At 46.9% G+C, this 20,109-nt stretch overlaps 1 protein-coding gene across 1 annotated transcript in view; it reads left to right on the forward strand.

The window, feature by feature from the left end:
- The window catches only part of LOC115094666 (cytochrome P450 20A1), a 45,512-nt gene that overhangs the window by 12,372 nt on the left and 13,031 nt on the right, over window positions 1–20,109 (forward strand). The window contains exons 7-11 of the mRNA XM_029607917.1: window positions 616–783; window positions 8,731–8,824; window positions 10,530–10,654; window positions 17,650–18,093; window positions 19,562–19,628. Of these exons, the coding sequence (XP_029463777.1) occupies window positions 616–783; window positions 8,731–8,824; window positions 10,530–10,654; window positions 17,650–18,093; window positions 19,562–19,628 (898 nt within the window). The remainder of the gene's footprint in view (window positions 1–615; window positions 784–8,730; window positions 8,825–10,529; window positions 10,655–17,649; window positions 18,094–19,561; window positions 19,629–20,109) is intronic.

Genomic DNA, 20,109 nt, shown 5'->3' on the forward strand with positions numbered 1-20,109 from the left:
TATGGCAAAATTGACTTAAAGGCTGAATAAGGGCTTATACCTTGTGAGGCAGCAGCACTAGCATCTTGTGTTACACTGCAGAAACGGGAGTTCTAGCTCCCTGTACAAAGACATCTGGACTACTTATGGCATTTTGGCCTTCTTAAGTAGGACTGATTTTTGCACAGTTCAATACTTCAGCTTCATCTGTAGGCTGAAGCATTTCCTATCCCAGCATACCCTGCCAGCAGCTGCCCAGCTGTTGTCTCTGAATAGTCAACATGAAGAGAGGGGAAGGAAGAGAAAATGGACCAGAAAGATAAAAATAAATCTAAATGATCAAGTGAACATTTTAGCACCTTTCCCATGGACAAGATTTATTAAAGTTATAAATAAGGTTTACGAATATTGGGAGTTGTTATGTGGAAAGGCTCAGAGCCTTACCAAGACTCCAGGCTGCCTACAGTGCCAACATCCTGCTGCTGCTGGTAGTCCCACTAGCATGGCAGCAAAACCAGCTCCAAGTTTTGCCAAGCAGCAGTGCCTAGTTTTTGTGTGCCCTGACTACAAAGTAAGTTTGCAAATTGTGAGAGAAAGAAACAGAGATTGATGTTGCTGTACTGATATTTCTCATAGCTGTCAGAAGAATTGCTCTCCAAATGGCTCTCCTATCCAGAGTCCCAGCACGTGCCCCTCTGCCAGCACATGCTGGGCTTTGCCATGAAGTCCGTCACGCAAACAGCAATGGGCAGTGGCTTTGAGGATGACCAGGAAGTACTCCGCTTCCGCAAGAACCATGATGCAGTAAGTCCCACAAGAGCCAGGTACCTTCACCAATGCTGTATTCCTCGTGATGAATATATTAGTTACAGTATTTTTCAGTCCTAATGGAATGCATGTAGAGAGTGGAAGAACCCAGTAGTTAAACTGTTGATGGCATCACATCCTAGAGAGAATGCATTTAAAATACCATTGCACTTTGGCAAACTGAAAAGCAAGAATCCTGTTCCTCTGTGAGTAGATAATGATTTGTACCTCATTTTTAGAAGATGAGGCAGGTCAGGTTTCGGGAAACCTATCTAAGGAAAAAGCTTAAAGAAAGCAATTCCAGAAACCACTGCCAGATCCAAGCTGATCTCTGTGGCTAGGGACCTTGTGCTCCTGCTCTCTCCCTTATAATAGTCTCCTCTCTATACATATTCCTTTCAGTCAAGCTTTTCCAGAACCGTATGGCTTCAAGCTGGTGACACTGCAGTTTTTTCAGAGCCCTGCTGAGCTGTGAAATGAGTAGAGCTGTAGACTGGAAAGGTCCTCTAACATGGCCATATACAGTAGGTATCTGAAACAGCACTATTAGTGCTGAGCAGATTTAGAGCTGTAGTTTCCTCCTACTCCTATTTACTTCTAGCTCTTGTGTACTTCCAGCTCAAATTGGAACCGGAACTGGAATCTGGCACTGTGAGCCTTCATTCACAACCACTTAGACTGGCTCTCACAGAGCCATACTCCCTTCAGAGCATGCCTTCATGGTCCCTGAGTCAGGCTGCTAGGTACTGAGTGATAAGGACCTAAGACTTCCTTTCTGGGGAACTGAATGCAGCCGAGTATCTCCAGCCCTGGCTAGCTCAGGAGTTCAGCCGGGTTCCTCTGCATGGCAGCCCTTCCTCACTAGGTTTTTGATTACTATGTTGGATTTTCTTGTTCTTTACTCCTTTCAAGAAAAGGGTATATTATCCACTTCTTTGTATGACAAACTGCCAGAGAAACAGAGGTTACAAGACTGAGAAGGTGCAAGGGTGCGCTCATCACTTCAGTCATGACAAGCCCATTAACTTAGAATTCTTCTCTTAAGAAAGGTGAAAGCGAAGAACTTTGTGTACAGTACCAAATCTTTGAAAGCGTTAGTGTTGATCTAGTTATGTTGGCCCTTTGTTGCCAAACCTAGAGATCTGGCTCCTGCATTCGAAGCTGGCTTGGCTTGACAGTGTTGGTGAGCAACTGCTTCCAGCTTCTGGGGATGCAGCAGAGATGAACAAACACTTATTCCTACAGAGGTATCGAGCAACTGGGCAAAAAGCAGTATTGGAAGTCGCTGCAGTAAATGGCCTCCACCTGAAAAGGATGTGTGTAGAAACAGGGCAAATGGAAATACCTATGTATCATGGCATCAATGTAGGACAGAAGGAGACCAGACAGGAGAGGACTGATAAAATGATATGATAATACTGCTTCTCTCCTGAGTGACTATTGTTTGGAAGACTTCACTCATTCAGTACTGCTTGTTTCACAGCTGATGACACATTTTGCCATTAAAAGCAGACACCTTTAAATTATCAGCCACTGGGCCTACATTATCTTTTTTTTTTTTTAAATTCTATGTAAAATAAAACTAGTTTGTATTCTAGGTTATGCTATGTGGAAATAAAGATAAACAAACAGATTGATCAAGGGAGCATAGCTCTCATAAACTAGTGATACATACATCAGGTTAATCCAATAGAATTGTATCACCTTGTTTTACCTTTTATTACAAATGCATTTAAGTTAACTAACAAGGTATCCATTTAAGAAATGTTTTACCTCAAAAATAGCAGACCTCACGTCTTATTCCTGACAGTTTTCTTCTGAGCTCTACTGAGCTGTGAAATGAATGCAGCTGGAATGGAAAGGTCCTCTAATATGGCCTTGCAAGTGTCTGAAACGGCACTATTTGCTCTGAACAAATTTAGAACCATGGTCAGTGTATTTTTTCCCAGTAATTTTCTCCTCCTCTGCACTTCCAGCTGACGTGGAAATGGGACTGGGATCCGGCCCCACAAGCCTTCATTGTCACCCACTATATCTCTCTACCTCACTTAGACTGACTGTCACACAACTACACTCCCTTTGGAGCTTGTAACCATGGTCCCTAAATCAGGCTATTAGGTGTTGCTGTTAATCAATGTTGGTCTAAGACTTCCTTCCTGGAGATTGTGAATACAGCCAAGTGATCACAATCTGGCTACCCCAACAGCAGAATCCTGGCTTACTACATGACAGCACTTAGCACTGCCAATAGACCACACCCTAGAGCAGATCTTCTACTGAGTTTTGTGCATTCCTAATAGGTCACAGGAGGGAGAAAAAGTTTCTGCTCTCCAAGACTAGGACGGGGTAAATTGAATTTCCCTGTACGTACCTGGATCAGTCCAGACGCTTGGGTTTATGCATCCCTGCCAGCAGATGGAGACAGAGAAAAATTTCACTGACACTGCTTCATAATCCACAGTGCCACCTGCAGTTCCTCAGTATTTTCTCTGTCTCCAGCAGATGGCACAGGGTGCTCAACCTGCAGTTCTGCAGTTTTTTCTTTCAAGTTTTTCTTTTGAGCCTTCCTCCCGGGGGTTCTTTATTTTTTCTCATTAGGATTCCTTGTGGGTCCTACCCTGTCCGGTAGAGTCAGACGGGCCAGGAGTTGTTACCCTTTTGTGAGCCCATCTGTGCACCCATGGGGTGTACATCTGGTTGTCCAGATCCCTCCCCTCACGAGGCCACCCAGGCGGCTGCAGGCTCCACAGGATTTTTTGGTTCCCGTGTTCCTGAGGCTACCTGTTCTTTTTCATTAGGTTTTCTTCAGGTTTTAAGTCTTTACTTTTTTTTATAAAGTGTATTAAAAAAAAAAAAGAAACAGGGCTGAGTCAGACAGAAAGCAGCACAACTCTGCGGGTGACTTCCTCCTCGGTTCCCGGTAAGATCAGCTCTGTTGCAAGAGAGCCTGTTTTAGTTTGGTTCTATCCCCAGTTTTTCTGCCTTCCCGAGCAGCGGTCTTTTTCTTTCCCTCCCCCAGCATGACCCGAGGTACTGCATGCTGAGCCTGTGACTCGGTGCTTTCACAACTAAACAGAGCCGGCCTCTGTACCGCTTGCTCGGAAGGCAGAGAGAGTTCCTCTGGGGTTCCTCCACCTGCACAGCGGCGTCGTTCGGGCAATTCGGCAGCTATTTTAAGCTGTGGCTCTGTCTGGGGTGCTGTTTCCTCCTCCGAGAGCGTGGAACAGTGGCCATTTTGGATTTTTCGGCGGCTGTTCCCGCACCATCGGGGAGAGTGGGGGAAAGTCCGCCACATTTATTCCCAGCCTATTCCGACATTGGGGTCCGTCGGGGGGGGGGGGGGGGGGGGGGGGGGCTGGGGGGGGAGAAAATTGCAGGTCTGCCTGGTGCTGCCACTGGCCCTGAGGGGGCTGGGGTAATGAGAATGTTCTCCCTGGAGTTTGTTTTGTTGCTTCATGAGGCCTTTTTGGCGAGTGAACAGCCTGACCGGGGATTCATTTGTCTTAGGTCTGAGCAGGCACTGACTGGAGGGAAGTCACTGTCTGGCTCTGGGCCGGCTCTGGGGGTCAGATCTCTATTGCCCCCCGGCTCAGGTTTCCTGCACTTCCTTCGGCTGACCGCTCTTTCAGATATGGCCCTGATGACTCTGGCGATGCTCCCTGGGAATCTGGAGAGGAGCCTGATCCAGGGATACCGGCAGGTCCGGATGATCCGGCAACCAGTGATACCTGCTGGGAGATGATCCAGGGGTCCCTAGTCTCGGTTCCGAGGATACAAAGGAAGTTCGCCTGTTCCGAAGGGAGGAACTGGATATGTTGCTCCCTTTGGCCTTTCAGGTGTTGGGTGTTAAGATGTCCCAAAGTGATCCTTGATGGGGTAAGACGTCCCCTGGCTTCCTTCCTGTTCCATAAGTCAGTTAAGAAGTTGGCTGAAGCCGAGTGGGGGATGCCTGATGCTACTCTTAAGGTTGGTAGGACCTTGGGGAAGCTTTATCCACTTCCAGAGGAGGACTTGGAATGTTTTGTTCTCCTTAAGGTAGGTGCGGCGGTGTCTGCGGTTACTAAAAGGACCACTATTCCTGTCGTGGATTCTGCAGTGTTGAAGGATATGCAAGACCGCAAGTTAGTTTTTTAGGTCTCCGCTTTGGGTTTGCGTGCGGCGATTTGCTCAAGCTCCGTGCAGCGGGCATGCCTCCGTTGGGTGCAGCAGCTGCAGGACCTCCTTCCGAAGTCGTAAGAACATGCGGACAGTGCCAAGCGAATACAAGCGGCGATTGCTTTCCGGGTGGATGCTCTCTATGATTTGGTGCATACGTCCTCTAGGGCTATGGCTTCGGCAGTCGCAGCCAGAAGATTGCTCTGGTTGCGTAACTGGTCAGTGGACATCTCCTCCAAAATGCAATTAGGGTCTTTGCCTTTCAAGGGTCATCTGCTGTTCAGGGACGACCTCGAGCAGCTGATTCAGTCTCTCGGGGAGAACAAGCTGCTAAGTTTACCCGAGGATAAGCCTAAGGCGAAAAGATTTTTACAGGCCCGGTCTCTGTTCCATTCCAATAGGAGATCCAGGCCAGCGCGGGCCACCCATGGCTCTCAGAGGTCATTCTCCTCTAGGGGGCATTCTTAGGGGCAGTCCTTTCAGTGAGCCTGAAGGCCGTTTTGAGGAGCTGCAGGAGGATCTGCGGCCAGTGGCAAGTCTTCACAATGAGGTGAAGTCGGTCCACTCTGTCATTCCTATTATAGGAGGTCACTTGACTCAGTTTTACAACGAGTGGGCCAAAATCACACTGGACCAGTGGGTTCTCAGTGTAATAAGAGATGGCTACGTGTTAGATTTTCCTCGGCCCGTTTGCAATCTTTTTCTAATTTCCCCCTGCAGGCCAATGAGCAAGCAGGTGGAGGTGCGGGAGAGCCTAGCGCATCTCCAGGGCTTAGGGGCGGTCATTCCTCTGTGGAGCTTCGGATGAAACGCTATGCCATCTATTTTGAGGTCCCAAAGAAGGTGGGCACATTTCAGCCCTTTCTCAATTTGAAGAAGGTAAATGCCGCCCTCAAAGAGCCCCACTTCCAAATGGAGACCTTGCGTTCTGTGATAGCGGCGGTTCGCAAGGGGGAGTTCCTGGCTTCCCTGAATCTCACGGAAACCTATCTGCACATTCCAATCCACCCAGAGGCGCAGCGTTTTCTTCGGTTCATGGTCCTGGGCCAACATTTTCATTTCCTTCCTTTCAGTCTGGCCACAGCCCCACGCACCTTCATCAAGGTGATAGTGGTGGTAGCGGCAGCACTTCGGAAGGAAGGTCTCCTGGTACATCCTTATCTAGACAACTGGCTTATCAGAGCAAAGTCGGAAACACTCTGTCTTCAGTCAGTCCGCAGAGTACTACATGTCCTTCAATCTCTTGGCTGGGTTGTGAACGTGGCCCAGAGTCATTTGACTCCGACACAGTCCCTGGAGTACTTGGACGTGAGGTTCAACACACTGATAGCCAAAGTGTATCTTTCGGGAGAAAGAGTACTCAATCTTCAGAATAACATTTGCCAGTTGTTGCAGTTGTGAGTTCCCAGAGTGTGGGATTATTTACAAGTTCTGGGCTCAATGACTTCAACCTTGGAGTTAGTTCCCTGGGCATTTTTCCATGAGGCCGCCGCAAAGGGCGCTTCTGGCGCGTTGGAAGCCAATCTCAGAGGAATTTCACTTGCAGTTATCTCTCGAGGGGGCATCCAGGGAGAGTCTATCTTGATGACTTCAGACTCCCAATCTCTTGTGCAGGATGGACCTCAAGGTCTTGGACTGGGTGATAGTGACAACCGACACCAGCCTTTCTGGATGGGGGGGGCGGATTGTCAACATCATTCAGTCCAGGATATCTGGTCTGTGAAAGAGTCTGCATGGTCTATTAACCAGTTGGAGACCAGGGTGTTCCATCTTGCCGTTACTAAAAGGTCACTCAGTTCAGATTATGTCAGACAATACGACGGCAGTGGCGTATATCAATCAGCAGGGCGGAACCAAGAGTCAGGCAGTAGCTCGGGAAGCACAAGTCTTGATTCATTGGGCAGAGTCCCATCTCACATAGCAGGTGTCGAAAATGTTCAATCGGATTATCTAAGTCACACTCAGTTAGATCCAGGAGAGTGGGAATTGTCGGAAGCCGCAATGCAGCTGATCCAGAGGCGTTGGTGATCTCCTCACGTGGATTTGATGGTGACTCATCAGAATGCCAAGGTGTTTCAATTCTTCAGTCGAAGGCAGCAGCACAGAGCCGAAGGTGTTGATGCTTTAGTTCTGCCTTGGCCTCACGGGGTTCTCTCCTTGGCCGTTGGTGGGCAGGGTGTTGCATCACAAAGAGAGATATCACGTGGAAGTGATTTTGGTCACTCTGGAGTGGCCACAGCATCCGTGATTTGTGAATCTCATCAACATGGCAGTTGATGGCCTTCTTTGTCAGGGCCCCATATTTTCAGATCAGGACAATTACTTTTGTCTAGCGGCTTGGCTTTTGAGAGGCTGAGATTGAAGCATAAAGGTTATCTGGATGCTGTCATCACCACCTTGTTGTAAGCCAAGAGACAGCCACTAATCTGTTTTACATTAGAGTCTGGCAGTTGTTCGAGTTCTTGTGTTCTGCTCAGGGAATCCACACCCTCCAGTACTCCATTCCCAATATTTTGTCTTTCCTGCAAGAGGGTTCTACTAAGGGCTTATTTCCGAGTTCCCTTAAAGTTCAGGTGGCAGCCTTGTGCTGCCTTCGGAGCAAAGTTGGGGATTCCGCTATTTCAGCTCATCCGGATGTGGTCAGGTTCCTCAGAGGAACAAGGAATTTGCAGCCTCTAGTTAAGAGTTTGTCCAGCCTGGAACCTTAATCTGGTCCTCCGAGGTCTATGTGCGGCGCCTTTCGAACCTTTACGGAGAGTGATGCTGAAGGACTTGACTCTCAAAGTGGTTTTCCTCGTAGAGATATGCTTGACTAGACAGATTTCGGAGTTACAAGCTTTGTTCTGTCGGGATCCCTTCCTTAAAATTTCGGACTCGAGCTTCATTAAGGACAGTGCCTTCCTTTTTGCCTAAAGTGGTTTCCACATTTCATGTGAACCAGACTTTGGAACTTCCTGCCTTTCCAGCGGTAGAGGCATCCGTTCCACTTTCAAAGGAGCTCAAGTGGTTAGATGTTCGCCGGGCTCTCTTGCACTATCTTGAGGTGATGCATGATTTCAGGAGGTCCGATCTCCTTTTTGTTTTGTGGAGCTTCAAGGCTTCAAAGGCTACTATTGCACGTTGGTTGGTTGGTTCCACTTATATTACTGCCAGTCAGAAGGATCCGGAGGGCTTATGTGCTCATTCTACGCGGTTGCAGGCAACCTCCTGGGCGGAGGTACTACTGGTGTCTCCTCGAGATTTGCAGGGCAGCAACATGGAAGTTGTTGCATACTTTTGCGCAGCACTGTCATCTGGATTTGGGAGATTCTGGTTCTCCTTCTTTTGGCAAAAGTGTTCTGCGAGCAAGACTCTCCAGGTCCCACCCTAGATAGGGGGCTTTGGTAAATCCCAGGCATCTGGACTGATCCGGTACGTACAGGGAAAGGAAAATTGGTTCTTACCTGCTAATTTTCGTTCCTGAGTAACCACGGATCAGTCCAGAACCCGCCCATTTCCTGGAGGTGGAGAGTCGCTCACTCAGCTGTAATATTTTTTAGCAGCATGTTTATAGTTTAGCATTTTTTTACTTCGTTGGTTTTTTGCATTGAAGTTTTTTGCTTGGGTTCAGATCTATACTGAGGAACTGCAGGCGGCACTGGGGTTTATGAAGCAGTGTTAGTGACATTTTTCTCTGTCTCCATCTGCTGGCAGGGATGCATAAACCCAGCCTTCTGGACTGATCCATGGTACTACAGGAACGAAAATTAGCAGGTAAGAACCAATTTTCCTTTATTTCTGCCTTCACAGATTTGGTCAGAAATTGGAAAGGGTTTCTTAGATGGGTCTCTTGAGAAAAGCATGACCAGGAAAAAGCTTTTTGAAAATTTTAAGTTTGTCTTGAGTAGCATGCATGAACTGCAAAATGGAGGGTGCAAATGAAATATTTGTGCATGCATCAGGCCATAATTGCAACCACTGAGGAGAGAAAAAGCAAAAAGGTGCATATTTGCCAAGGCCCCTACCTCATAAAAATCTAAAAACAGAGGATGTTCTTCTGCAATGTGACGGGCTTCCTTCTCCCTAGTACAGAACTATTGGAGATAATCTTAAAATGTCAGTGAGGATAAAAGTTTCTGTGGTCAGGCCTGGATTTGCCAATAGGCATTCTAAGCCTGTGCTTAGGGTAGCAAACTTTGGGGGGGGGGGGGGGGGATGTGTTGCCTCCCAGTTCTGCTGAATCTCACTCAACAGAGAATGGCCTGCTTCCTGCTCCAAATCCTCCCCCTTCCAGTGCAGAGAACGGGTTGGAAGGGAAAACTGCTCTTCTCCCTATGCCAGCCCTTTCTCTCATGTCCTGTGCAGGAAACAGGAGGATGAGGCCACAGCACACAGCAGGAAGCCAAGAAAAATCACTATGCTCCCTAATCCTGCCCCTCTCCTCCTGTTATTCATGGATTTAAGAGTAGGAGGAGAGCCTGGAGCAGAACAAAGAAGGCTGTGCTCCAGGCTTTGTTGACTCTTGTTTGAAGAGGGAGGGGGAAATGGGGGTGGTAATAGCACCAACAGTGCCTAAGGGCAGACAAATTCTAAATCCGTCACTGTTTTTAGTGTATTTGAACCTTCCTCCCTCATTTGCAGCAGTTTGTACCAGAGCTGCTGCTCCTTAAACTCATTTAAGAACATAAGAACATAAGAAAATGCCATACTGGGTCAGACCAAGGGTCCATCAAGCCCAGCATCCTGTTTCCAACAGTGGCCAATCCAGGCCATAAGAACCTGGCAAGTACCCAAAAACTAAGTCTATTCCATGTAACCATTGCTAATGGCAGTGGCTATTCTCTAAGTGAACTTAATAGCAGGTAATGGACTTCTCCTCCAAGAACTTATCCAATCCTTTTTTAAACACAGCTATACTAACTGCACGAACCACATTCTCTGGCAACAAATTCCAGAGTTTAATTGTGCGTTGAGTAAAAAAGAACTTTCTCCGATTAGTTTTAAATGTGCCCCATGCTAACTTCATGGAGTGTCCCCTAGTCCTTCTACTATCCGAAAGAGTAAATAACCGATTCACATCTACCCGTTCTAGACCTCTCATGATTTTAAACACCTCTATCATATCCCCCCTCAGTCGTCTCTTCTCCAAGCTGAAAAGTCCTAACCTCTTTAGTCTTTCCTCATAGGGGAGTTGTTCCATTCCCCTTATCATTTTGGTAGCCCTTCTCTGTACCTTCTCCATCGCAATTATATCTTTTTTGAGATGCGGCGACCAGAATTGTACACAGTATTCAAGGTGCAAACTACCTGTCCTCTTCTTCCCCCTCCCCCATTATTAGTTTCTCAGGAGAAGGAACACAGCCCTGGGTTGAGTCTGTGTTTCACACTGACATGCTCCTTGTCCTGTAAATCTTTAGCAGCCCCAGTGAGGATTTTGTGATGAGGTATCATCAAGCTATGCGCCTTTGTAGTCCTTGGTCACCAGAGCGGAGAAAGCTTTGTGAATTCTGAAGAGAGGATTCCTTTTGCCATGGCTTGGCTGACTTCTCAACTGGCCATTCCACAAACTGTGACCCTTTTTTTTTTAAAATTGTGTTTCATACATCAAGCTCTCATGCAGATGGAATCTGTCTTAAAGAAAATCACGAACGAACGGAGAGGAAGAAATTACAGCCGACATGTCTTCATGGACTCCTTGCTACTGCAGGGCAGCCTGAGTGACAAGCAGGTGCAGGTAAGTTCCTGGGAGAGCTCTGAAAAGGTCACTGTGACAAGAAAGGGGTACAAATGAGCATGAAACGGGTCACCTGTGACCGTCAAAGAGCTAAAGGCACTGTAATTTCACTGCCTTTCAGCTTCAGCCACTGTCGTGAAGTTGATCTTTCTCGGATCTCGGGGAGTGGTAATTACATTATTCCGTGCTGTTCAGTTATAATTAAAGCAGCCAGGTCTGCTTTGGCTGGACGTGTTGCTGTACCAAGGTTGAAGGACCGCACAGGTATGGTTCCAATAAATAGAACAGCTGTTGATTAATTGGAGCGTGAGAAAATAGATTTTAGGCCTTGGGCCTCCCTCTCCCTCCTCTTTTCATTGTGCTCTGACCAAGCAGTTGGGTGTTTTTTATGAAGGGCCTGGACAGATTCTCAGCTCCTAGTTATAATAGAATATAAATTAAAAGAATATATATTGCCTTTCGTGACACATCAAAGCAGATTACATTCAGGTACTGTGGATATTTTCCTGTCCCCAGAGAGCGTACAATCTAAGGGGGCCATTTACTAAAGGTTTTCTCCTATTTTGTGTGTATGGGAAAAATGCTTAGTAAAAAAGGGCTCTAAGTTAGTATCTGAGACAATAGAAGATAAAGTGACTTGCCCAAGGTCACAGGCAGTGTCAGTGGGATTTGAACCCTGGCTTCCCTGATTTGCAGCCAGCTGCTCTAATCACTAACCTGCTCTTAGTCTAGTGATTATAGTGCCAGCGCATCAGATATTAAAACGTTATAATTAAGTTAGATCTGATTGTCGTCCTTTTTAGATTTTGATTTACCTGTAGAGTTTTGTGGCGCATTTTTAAAAAAATTACTTTGTATTTTTCATGTTTGGCGCACAAAGAGTGAACTTCCCAGCGTGGTGATGCTGATACGGTGAACATCTCCTCTAACAGCCTGGTACAACAGAATTCACAATTATATCATAGGAAAGTGAGAGGGGAAATGCATTTATGTGCTCTTTGTTTCCGATAGCAGACAACTACACAGATTAGTGCAAGACTGTTTTCTCATACTATAACAAAGCTGAGGGCATTTTTTTTCTGATTGAGGGATAGAGATTCCCTTTAAGAACATCTCCCCAATTCACAAACCCTTCACTTACCATGCTTCAGTTTTCCATCCCCATTTCACTCATTCCCCCACTTCCCCTGGTCACTCACTCCCCCCCCCCCCCCCCCCCCCGGGATCACTCTCCCTTTTTCACTTCCTCACCTACCTGTTCTCTTCACTCACCCTGGTTCCCCCATGAACCCCTCACTCAACCTGGTTTACCCCCAACCCCTCATGCCATGAGCCACTAGCTTATTCTAATTTATTCCCCCTACCACATACATCAACCTTCCTGCCCAGGGGAGAGATGGAGACCACTGCCTTCTCAGAAACCTCCTCAGGGGTCCCAGCTTGAGCTCCCTTCTGACATGGCAGATGAACAGGAAAGCCTTATGAGTGATTACTGCATCTGAACAGACACCGAAGTCCAGGAACTTCCAACTCAGTTCATGCCTTGCCTCGTTCAGCTCCACGAAGCTGTGCTCCATCATCTTGGCAGCAGCCATCCTCTATTGCCTCCGCAGTGCCTGCTGGGAAACTGACCCCCACCTCCAGCTCCACCTTACCACTAAACTCAGTTTGAAATGTTTTGCAGTGGTGCCCCCTCCCCTCCGAGCATACGAAGGTACATCAGTGGATTTATACATCACTGCACACACTCTCCAACAGCCCGGGATAGAGCGGAAGAGTTTCTTGTGCGGGTGCAGAGCATGCTCACATCCTGCATCCCTCAACATATTCTTCCTCTTCCTCCCTCCTCATGTCCATGCTCAGCTGTTCCCCAAAACACCCAACAAATGGGCCAATACAATACAGTGCGCTCCAATGGAGCGCACTGTTAACCTGCCATTGGACGCGCGTTTTCCCTTACCCCTTATTCAGTAAGGGGCCAAAAACGCGCGTCCAACCCGCCGAACCTAATAGTGCCCTCAACATGCAAATGCATGTTGATGGCCCTATTAGGTATTCCCGCACGATTCACAAACCAAAATTTGCAGCCAAGCTGCACATTTTGCTTTCAGAAATTAGCACCTACCCAAAGGTAGGCGCTAATTTCTTCGGGCACCGGGAAAGTGCACAGAAAAGCAGTAAACTGCTTTTCTGTGCACCCTCCGACTTAATATCATGGCGATATTAAGTCGAAGGTCCCGAAGAGTAAAAAAAGTAAAAAAAAAAAATTTCAAGTCGGCCTGCGGCTGTCGGGTTGAAAACCAGACGCTCAGTTTTGCTAGCGTCCGGTTTCCGAGCCCGTGGCTGTCAGCGGGCTCGAGAACAGATGCCGGCAAAACTGAGCATCGGCTGTCAAACCGACAGCCACTGCTCCAGGCCTGTTTCTACCGCCGGGCCTCATTTAAATACAGAATTGCGCACAGGTGAGTGGCCTGTGCGCGCATTCGCCCGCTCTCCTGCGGACTTTACTGAATCGGCCCGAAAGATAGCTGCTAAGTAATATCTCTCTCACTCCCCCAGCTGGTGAGGTGAGCTTCACAGTCCTGGCCACGGAAGGGAGGTACCAAAGAAAAATAGCAGGGAGAGAGGTGAGGCGGAACTGCAGCATACAGGGAGGGAGGGGTCAGACTCAAGTTCCATACAGGGAGTGAGAGGGGCAGAGCTTAATTTGCATACCAGCGATGTAGGCACGGGATAATGTTCCTTTTTATTATAGTTAGATGTTAAAAGGACACTGGGAGTTAAGGCAGAGTTCAGATTTATTTATTTAAAAATGTTTATCCCGCCTATGTACAATTCCAATATTTTAAACAGTGTGTGTGTAAATTCACACACACAATTTATTCATGCCAGCAGCAGGTGTAACTTTATGTGAGAGAGTGTGTGCACATACTTTCTGAGAATTTTCAAAACAGAAGTATGCGCATATTTTTGCATTGAAAATTTGTAGAAAGTCTATGGGTAAAAACCACCAGCAGGTTTTTCCTCTTTTTTTGTAATAACTTTTTATTTAACAACTTTCAGTCACACAAAGAAACCAAGACATTAAAGTTTGCCAACACTTATTCAAGGCAATATACAATCTGGATAAAGTACATCTCCATATCCTGAACGTATAATTAAGCTGCAAAACATATTAGAAGGCACAAGACAAGCCATAAATTACAGCCCCACCTGAGCCTCAATGGAGACAAGATATTTTTCCCATATCTGATGGTATTTAAAACTCTTATTTGCTAATTTATATCTCAGTTTTTCAATATGACTTTTCCTGTCGAAAAATGCTTGGTACATCAGGCCCTTTGTGAAGCAAATTTTTATTTTTTTCTCCAGAAAGCATCACATTTTTTGTTACTTTTCAGGCAAGAAGATATGGTTTGCCCGAGTCAAAAGACACACAAATAAAGTGGATTGTGTAATGCACAAAGGAACCATGTGCTGTAGGATGTTCTGTGTTTTCTGTTCCTATAGCAGCCTATGCTTTTATTACTACTAATTTCTAAAATGCTACTAAATAATAGTAGTATGGTTTGCTATAGGAACAGGAAACGCTGAACAGCCTGTAGCTTATGGTTCCTGTATTCATAGCACAATCCACCATAGTGGTGTGTATTCAAGTGTCACTACCTCATGGGCAGAATTTAGCAGAGTTCTACTGAATGATATATGTGATGTGGTATCTTTTATTTCATACTAGTGAGAGGGAAATACTGTGAAATGTAGGAAATGCTTCAGTGAGATGTGTAGTAGTAGAAGAGAATGCAGGCTGAGCTTGGGTGTACTGTGTGGTAGTAGAGAAAGGATTGATCAATTCAGAAAGAGAGTGAGGGGCAGAGCTGGAGAGTACAGCCAGAGAGAGTGGCGAAGCTCAATTTCCATATGTGGTAGTAGAGCAAGGATTGTCTTTATCTTTATTAGGATTTATTAATTGCCTAAGCCAGGCCACTAAGAGATGTACAAATCAGCATACATTATATTATATAAAACAATAAAACATAAACAATAAGACATAGCCTAATAATCAACATACGTATTCTTCCAAAAAATACAAATATATCATAAATCTTTTTCAATCTGAGCCCATCAGAAAAGATTTTCTGTCAGAGGTACAAGGTAAACCACAATGCTTTGACTTTCTGAGCCAACAAAGGAGTAATTAATTACATGTAAGCCTGCTTAAAGAAAAATGTTTTTAATAAGACCTTAAAAGATTTTAAGCATTCTGAGAAACACAGAGATTCTGGAAGGAAGTTCCACAAAACGGGGGCGGCAACAGAGAAAGCCCCTCTTTCTTAGCTCAGCGAGATGCGCCTCTTTTGGAGATGGCATTTCCAGAAGACCTCTCCCCAAAGACCTAAGTGCCCTTTAGGGTCGTAGAGCTGTAAAAATGCATTTGCCCAGGGCAACAAGTTGGACTAATGGACCATCATTGCAATTTTGAATTGAACTCTATATTGAATCAGAACTGGAACACAAATATGATTGTATCCATTGCAAATTCTTCAAAACTCCAGAACGAGATACTTCTAGATACGAACACATTATACATTATACCAGTTCAGTGCAGCCTTCTTGGTAGCCTTCTGCTCAGCGGATAAAATTCAAAGTAATAACTCTGATTTTTAAAGCACTTCAAGGTACCGCACCAAATTATTTGTCTAAAATGGTAAAAAAGCGTATAGCCACTTGTCCCTTGTGATTTTCAGCATCACACTTACTCTGTATTCCAGGTAACAAAGAGGCCCGTCTTCAAGAAGCTCGTAATTGGGACCCTTCTTTGGAACCCATTACCGGAAGACTTGAAAACATTAACTGATTTTAAAGTTTTCCAAAAAAAACCTGAAGGCTTTGTTGTTAATTGAAGCCTTTGGTGACTGCTGAAATGTTCTGGTTTTATTTTATTTCCTTGATCTTAATGTTTTAAATTGTAATATTTTAGTCATGTGTGTTAGCATTAATTCTTGTCTTTGTGTTTTTAAGAGAAACAATGCTGTATTATATGATGGGGTAGATTTTATAACATGTACGCCCGATTTTATAACAGGCGCACGCATGTTATAAAATCCGGGCTCGGCATGTGCAAGCGGGTGCACAATTGTGCACCTTGCGCGCACCGAGCCCCACTGCCTTCCTCCGTTCCCTCCCCCCCCCTAGACTGACCTTCCCACCCCTTCCCCTAACCTTTCCCCCTCCAGCCCTACTCTAACCCCCCCCCCAAAAGTTGTATCCTACCTTTTGCGCATGCCGGCAGGCTGCCAGCACGCGATCCCTCGACACAGCAGCAATGGCTGCTGTGTTCCAGGCCTCTGGCCCGGCCCCCGGACCACCTTGCCCTGCCCTCGCCTCACGCCTTTTATAAATCCCCGGGACTTACACGCGCACCGCCAGGCCTTTTGAAAATAGGCCCGGCGTGCGTAACCTTTTGAAAATCTGGCCCTATATCTTTTATTCCCTGCCTAGCATGCTCTCATTAAAAGTAGGATATAAATATGGGGGAAAAAAATAAATATTAAATAATTTCCAGTACATATCCAGATCAGTCCTGGGTTTTGTACTCCTGCCAGCAGATGGAGACAGCCAAAGTTTTACTGACATCTCTATGTAACCAAATGTGACACCTGCAGTCCCTCAGTATTTTTCTGTCTCCAGCAGATGGTGTAGAACCTGCAATCTGAGGTAAAAAAAAAAAAAAAGAAAGAAAGGCAAGAAGAAGAAAGATTTGCAGTTGGATTCCTCCCAGGGAGTGGTGAGGTTCTGGTGGGACTATCCTCTCTTGTTGAGGTGGACGAGCAGGGGGTTGGTGACCCTTCTTAGCTCTGTCTGGGATTCCGTGAGGCGGACATTAGGTGGTCCACATCCCTCAGCCCGCACGAGACAGCTTGGTGACCTGCTGGCAGTTCTGTGACGAGCTTGGAAGGAGCAGGGAAATTATCCTTGGGTTTTTATTATTTTCTGTGGGTTTGTTCTTTTTGTAAAGTTGTTTTTAAAAACAAAAGAATTTCAAGAAAAAAAAAATGAACAGGAGACTCTTTAATTTCTCAGTGCCGGGCAGTGACTGCGAGTATTCTGAGTTCCTGGGCTGGTGGCCAGATGATTATTTCCAAGGCAGGGTAGCAGACAGAGCTGCTGAGGTGTGCGGCTCTACAAGGTGAGGCCTGTGGTGTCAGATACGCGGTCGGGGCCATGCTACGTGGCACTGTTCACCAAGCCTGCAGGAGGTCGCGCTCGTGCCTTAATAGGGAGACTCTTTACTGTGGGTGTGCGTCTGGTGGGGAGGGCGAGTGGGCAAGGCCCTCCCTTCATGCCAGACCAGCATCTTCGGCGCAGGCTTTCTCCTGGGACTCCTCCTTGCAGCACGACAATAGTGGTCATGTTGGTTTCGGCCACGTGGCCCCCCCTGGCTGCGGGAGAGCCCAATGTTTCCCCACCGCATCTGTCCCCAGCTAGGGCAGGCACTGAGATGGATCGAGAGGATTTTGATGGAGAGGATTTCCCCCTGGATGTTGGCTCCACGGATGTGGATTTTGCACAGGACCAGAACTATGAGGATTCCCAGGTTTTTTCACCGGACTTTGTTCTTCTGATGCACCAGGCTTTTTTGATCAAGAAGACATCAGGGGGGCATGGTAGGTAGCGTCCTCGATCCATGGGGGGACCCACTTAATGCGCCAGGTCTAGTCCAGCTAAGCGTAAGCAGATTGACGGGGTTTGTCGTGTGCTGGGCCTGTTGTTGGTGACCGGTGATCTGCAGGGGAATATGGACGATTCTGAGGAGCTGCAGGGATCCCCAGTGGAGGCCCCTGGGACAGATCCCCAGTGGAGGCCCCTGGGACAGATCCACTGCAGGAGGCTTCGGACCTTTTGGGGACCCGGAAGAGGTTCCTGTGGCTGAAAAGGATGACCCCAAGGTGGTCCGTTTCTTTTGCAGAGAGGAGCTCTGGCTGTTAATTCCACAGGTTCTTCAGGAACTAGGTTTCAAAGTGATATGGGAAGAGTCTGACTTAGAGGGAGTAGATTCACTGCTGGATCTGCTGGCGAAAGAGTATCCTTTTCATAAGTCTGTGAGGAATTTGGTTGTTTGGGAGTGGGACACTCCAGAATCTGGGCTGAGAGTTGGCAGAGCTAAGGCTAAGCTCTATCCTTTGCTGGAGGAGACCTTGGAGTATGTTGGCTCTTCCCAAAGTGGATGCTTCGGTGTCAGCAGTCATGAAGAAGACAGCTATTCCAACTGTGGGCTCGGCTGCTTAAGGGATGTGCAAGATCGGAAGTTGGAGCTTCATCTCAAGAGGATTTTTGAGGTTTTGACTCTGGCCATAAGGGCTGCGGTGTGCAGCAGTCTGATGCAGAGGGCATGTCTGCGATGGGTCCAGCAGTTGCAAGATTCGCAAGCTTTGGAGGGAGTACAGCGCAGCAGGCTGACCTTCTGAAAGTGGCAGTGGCTTGTGGAGCCAATGCCTTCTATAACCTTGTCAGGACCTCTTCCCGAATTATGATGTCAGAGGTGTCTGCCAGATGTTTGCTGTGGTTACAAAATTGGCAGACGTGTGGTCCAAGTCGCAGCTTGGAGCTCTTCCTTTTAAGTGAAAGCTTTTGTTTAGAAAAGACTTGGAGCAGATAATGAAACATTTGGGGGATTTCAAAGTGCACAAGTTGCCAGAGGACAAGCCTAAGGGCAGAAAGTTTGTGCTTGTGTGGGCTAGGTTTCAGGACAGTTGGAGGTTTTGTCAGTCCAAGAGTTCTGGAGGGCCACAGAGGCAGCCCCTGGCCAGGGCTTCATCTTGGGGTCAGTCCTTTCGAGGGGACAGGAAGCCCACCCAGGGCAATTGTGGTACTAGTGCAGGGGGATCTAAGTCCTTGCAGTAAAGCGAGGCCAGCCCATTTTTTGGATCCAGCTGTCAGAGGGCGTTTAATGCTCTTTTTCAAGGAGTGGGAAAAGATTACCACAGACCAGTGGGTCCTCAAGGAAGTAAGAGACGGCTATGCTTTAGATTTTGATGATCTCATCAGAGACACCTTTGTCGTGTCCCCTTGCGGTCCTCTCGTAAAGCAGGTAGTGGTTCGAGGGACAATGGATCGCTAGAAGCAACTGGGAGTTATAGTGCCAATTCTGCTAGAGGAGCAGCAAACAGGGAGGTATTCTACCTATTTCATGGTGCCAAAGAAGGAGTGGTCTTTCTCACTCATTCTGGAATTAAATAGGGTAAATGCGGCCCTCAGAGTTCTGTGGTTTCGCATGGGGACTTTAAGGTCGGTCATTGCGGCAGTACGCAAGGAAGAATATTTTGTACCTCTAGATCTAACAGAGGCCTATTTACACATAGCCTAAAGTCCTTAGGCTGAGTGGTGAACTTTATGAAGAGCCATCTTGTTCGCTCTTGGACCCTGGAGTATCTGAGGGTGCGGTTTGATAAGTAGGAGGGGAAGATGTTCTTCACAGAAGAGAGCATTATGAAGCTTCAGGGACAGGTTCATCACTTGTTGGAGCTTTCAGTGCCCAAGATATGGGACTATTTTCAGGTCCTGGACTCTGTGGAGTTGACCCTGGAGTTAGTTCCTTGGGCATTCACATATAATCAGCCTATTCAAAGGGCTTTTCTCTCTCGGTGGATTCCATTGTAGGGAGAGTTTCATCTTCCTTTGCTGCTCGAGGAGGAAGGCAGGGACAGTCTTTCCTGGTGGCTGCTACAGGTCAATCTAGAGCATGGTGTAGAATTGGAAGTTGTGGATTGGGTAGTGGCCACTACCAATGCCAGCTTTTTGGGCTGGGCAGCAGTGTGTCAGGATCAGCCAATTGAGGAAAGAGGCTTCTTGGTCTATCAATCAGAGACAAGAGTGGTGAGATTCACTTTTCTTGCCTTTCTGCTACAGTTGTGTGGTCAGCTGGTGCAGGTTCTGTCAGACAATGAAACGACAGTGGCTTATATCAACCAACAAGGTGGGACAAGGAGTCTGGCAATGCTGAGGAGGTGCAGGAATTGATCCTCTGGGAAGAGCAGTGGCGTCGCACATTGCCGGGGTGGACAATGCGGAGGCGGACTTCCTGAGTCGGAAGGTGTTGGATCCCGAAGAGTGGGGTTGTCAGAGGTGGCAATGAATCTCATTCGCAGGAGATGGCATTTGCCTCATATGGAACTAATGGTGACCTGAATGAACACCAAAGCCCCTCAGTTCTTTAGCCAAAGAATAGAGCACAGGGAGAAGGGTATCAATGCTCTGCTCTGGTTCTGCCGTGGCCTCACAGTGTGCTCCTCTTTTTTTCCCCCATAGCCTCTGGTGGGCAAGGTGATACAGTGGATAGATAAATATCCAGGAGATGTAATTCTGGTGGCTCCAGAGTGGTCATGCTGCCCTTGGTTTGCGGATCTCATCATCTTGGTCATAGACAGACCACTAAGGTTCAGCAATCTGGAGAATCT

The sequence above is a fragment of the Rhinatrema bivittatum genome, chromosome 6, assembly GCF_901001135.1.
Source record: "Rhinatrema bivittatum chromosome 6, aRhiBiv1.1, whole genome shotgun sequence".
In the NCBI taxonomy this organism is placed as follows: Eukaryota; Metazoa; Chordata; class Amphibia; order Gymnophiona; family Rhinatrematidae; genus Rhinatrema; species Rhinatrema bivittatum.